The following is a 3154-nucleotide window of genomic DNA, read 5'->3' on the forward strand; positions in this document are numbered from 1 at the left end:
CTCTTTTTTTTTTTTAAAATAACATTTCATATGGTTCAGGTGTTGGAAGAAGAAGAAGAAGATTCTTGCGTCGTTTTCCCCCGTGAATCCAAAGTGGGATGTAAAAACAAAACATGTAAAACCGCGCAAGATCAGGAAGTGGCACGTTTAACTTTATCAATAGTATTTATAAGGTATTTATAATATTTATATTGGATGGGTGGGGGCACGGGCGAGGCGGAGGGGTGTAGGTTGGTGTAGCAGAAGGGCCCTGGGGTTTAGCCCTCGGTGAAGGTGGGATGGAAACATCACTTTCTGTGCTTCTCGTCTTTGTCTCCGCCTTTAGTGCCGTTATCTGAGTGACTGTTGGGGTTGTTGTTGAGGTACATTTTGTCCATGGCTTTGATAGCCTCGGTCAGATAGTTCTGCAGGGCCGTGACTGCTGCGCACAGTGCCGGGGTCCCGAAACCGTGCGAGATTAGACTGAAGTGGGTCAAACAGCTCTGGATTCCCGGTTCAAGAATGGGCTGCGGCCGTGAGTTTCCCAGCGGCGAGCGGTCCTGGGACAGAAGATCTGTGAACTCTTTGCAGACTTGCCTAAAAAAGAAAAGGGAGCCAGGTGTTACTTTAATGACCAAACATCGGATAATATTGCAATGCATCATATGGGGTTCTAATAGAAATACATTACAATACTACAAAAATGTAAATATTAAAATCAGTCAGTGTTGCTGGGCGGTGGTTTGTAAATTCAAGTTTTGCTTAAAGAGCCACCTGTCACACAGGTGAGATAAGCGCACATGCAATTCAACTGGTTTCAGTATTCTTGGATGTCTGAAACTGCATTTCATATTTGCTTTGTTTCCAGAAATGAAAAAAATATCCTGAAGCTATACGAACAGGTGGAAATAAATCTCTCAGCTCAGTGGCAGGATTAAAATAATAATGATAATAATAATAATAAAATGTTAAGAGAGAACATGAGTCCAAATGACTTGTTGATGTAAAACGAGCATGTCTGCAGTGTCAACTTTAAACCCCCAGTCGCTGATGATCAAATCGCAAACACCAAATAATAAAATAATAGACACCAAACATTAATGCTTTCATCAATTTGAAAGTGTGTAATTTACATCTTACTTACATGAAATGCTCTGAATTGAACTACAATATTTGTCAAACGTGAGAAAATTGTGTTCCACCATGAAAAGGTGAGTTAACTTTCCATTTCATGGTGTTGCGCCATAACACCCAGAAAGCCAGTAATAAGCGCTTATAGCTGACAGCTGTTTGATTATAGCGGCTCGTCATCAATATTAAATGCAGGGCTCTTCGTCCCCATGCCTTGTAAGGAATTCCCATGTTTCAGTTAACGTAAAATAAAAATAACCAACACCAATGGCAGCGCTGGATGAGGACCAGCTATGAGTTAGTGTCACTGAAATCACAGGCCAAACTAAATGCAGCTGCGCGCGTGGATGGGTCACTAACACACTTAACAGCAATGCATACAAATACTTCATTATCATTTATAATATTAGATTGGAACACTTGATTCAATAAAAACAGGAAGTAAAGCGTCTGAATGAAATCCACGATTAACATGTCGAGTAACGTTTGAAAGTGTGTGACCAAAAAAAAAAAGGGGGGGGGAAAAAGAAGGGAGGGGGGTAACTGACTAATCTGATTGGCCAATGGCATTAGTGGACTGATATGGATATAAGTAATGTAGACGACATATTTTGTCATGATCACACAGATGACATGTGGTATAAATATTGAATTTGTTAATAGACTAAGAAAATATGATGGATGTATTTTCTATTTTAAAAAGTGTGTGTGTGTGTGTGTGTGTGTGTGTGTGTGTGTGTGTGGTGTGTGGTGTGTTGTGTGTGTGTGTGTGTGTGTGTGTGAAGACTATCAAATAGACACACGCACACACCCACACACACACACACACACACACTGGCACAGACCGGGATGCATTTGGTGCGACACAGTGAAATGTGATAATAGCACTTACTTCGTGGCCAATAGCATGTTTTTTCTTTGGGACTTGTTCGTTTGGGTCGGATGCTGACGGTTTACTTATTCAGCTACTGCCTTGGCTGGAAACTCGGTCTCGCATACATAACCAAAATCCCTGCAAGATGTACCGCTTCGCCTGTGAAAGAGAGGAGGAGAAAAAAAGAGGTTGAATGTGTTTGCTTATTAAATATGGTTACATCAAATACAGAGCAGTTCACACTCCCTGCTTAGGCCAACACATGATTAATCTGATCCGAGCATGAGCGTCCACTGTTATCGTTCAGACAGCAGGGTTATGGCACCTTGTACCTTCCAAACAACATTAATAATGATGATAATAACAATAAACAGACAACAAATAATAATACTAACAACAAACAGCCCTGCGAGTTGTCAATACAAGTCCACCTCCTGAAATCCTCCATACCGTGAGAATGTTAAATATGGAGGAGGAACAATAACTGGATTTGAAATATAGACGAGCGTCATGCTTAACACCATGTCATTGATTACCAATGCCTGCGCATGATTGAAAGTCCAGCAGATCACAGAGGCATGGGGAAGCAATTTTAAAGGGCTATGTCTAAATCTCACTTTCACTTTACATACTTCAGCTATGAGAATTGCAAGTTCATTCCGAGTCTGAGCTCCTGTCTCTTGTTGGTTGAATTTTTTTTTTCTTCCCCAAGTCTTTGGTTTTAATTTCCTGAAGCAGTTGAGTTTTTACTGCGGGGCTTCCTGCCCATAAGCCTCTGCTCCGGAAGAACGCATGCGCCAATTAGCATCAAAGCTCAAGTCCAGTAAACTCGTTTCCATAAAATGGAGCGGATCACAAACAATGACAGCACTTCAAGAAAACGCAGTGTCCCTTCACTAAATAACCGGCTGCCTAACCTCTCCTCCCCCCCCCCCCCCCCCCACCCACCCAGCCCTCCTTCTCCATCCACCCCCCACCCCCCTACACGTGCCACCACCCCCTTATTACCCAGAATCATACATTTCTCCAGGCTCATTACAATACAGCACCAAATTTCTACGAAGCACAATGAATATTGCATTCGGTCCTCGTCTGCAATAATGATTAACAGGGACCAATGAACCATCGCAGGCTTTCACCTTTGGAAACCCACAGTACACCAAATACCAC

At 42.2% G+C, this 3154-nt stretch overlaps 1 protein-coding gene across 1 annotated transcript in view; it reads right to left on the reverse strand.

The window, feature by feature from the left end:
* Nucleotides 1-287: 287 nt before the first annotated feature.
* The window catches only part of tfap2a (transcription factor AP-2 alpha), a 7839-nt gene continuing 4972 nt past the window's right edge, over nucleotides 288-3154 (reverse strand). The window contains 3 exon segments of the mRNA XM_062441979.1: nucleotides 288-576; nucleotides 2003-2126; nucleotides 2129-2143. Of these exon segments, the coding sequence (XP_062297963.1) occupies nucleotides 288-576; nucleotides 2003-2126; nucleotides 2129-2143 (428 nt within the window).

The sequence above is a fragment of the Scomber scombrus genome, chromosome 20 (assembly GCF_963691925.1).
Source record: "Scomber scombrus chromosome 20, fScoSco1.1, whole genome shotgun sequence".
Taxonomy (NCBI): Eukaryota; Metazoa; Chordata; class Actinopteri; order Scombriformes; family Scombridae; genus Scomber; species Scomber scombrus.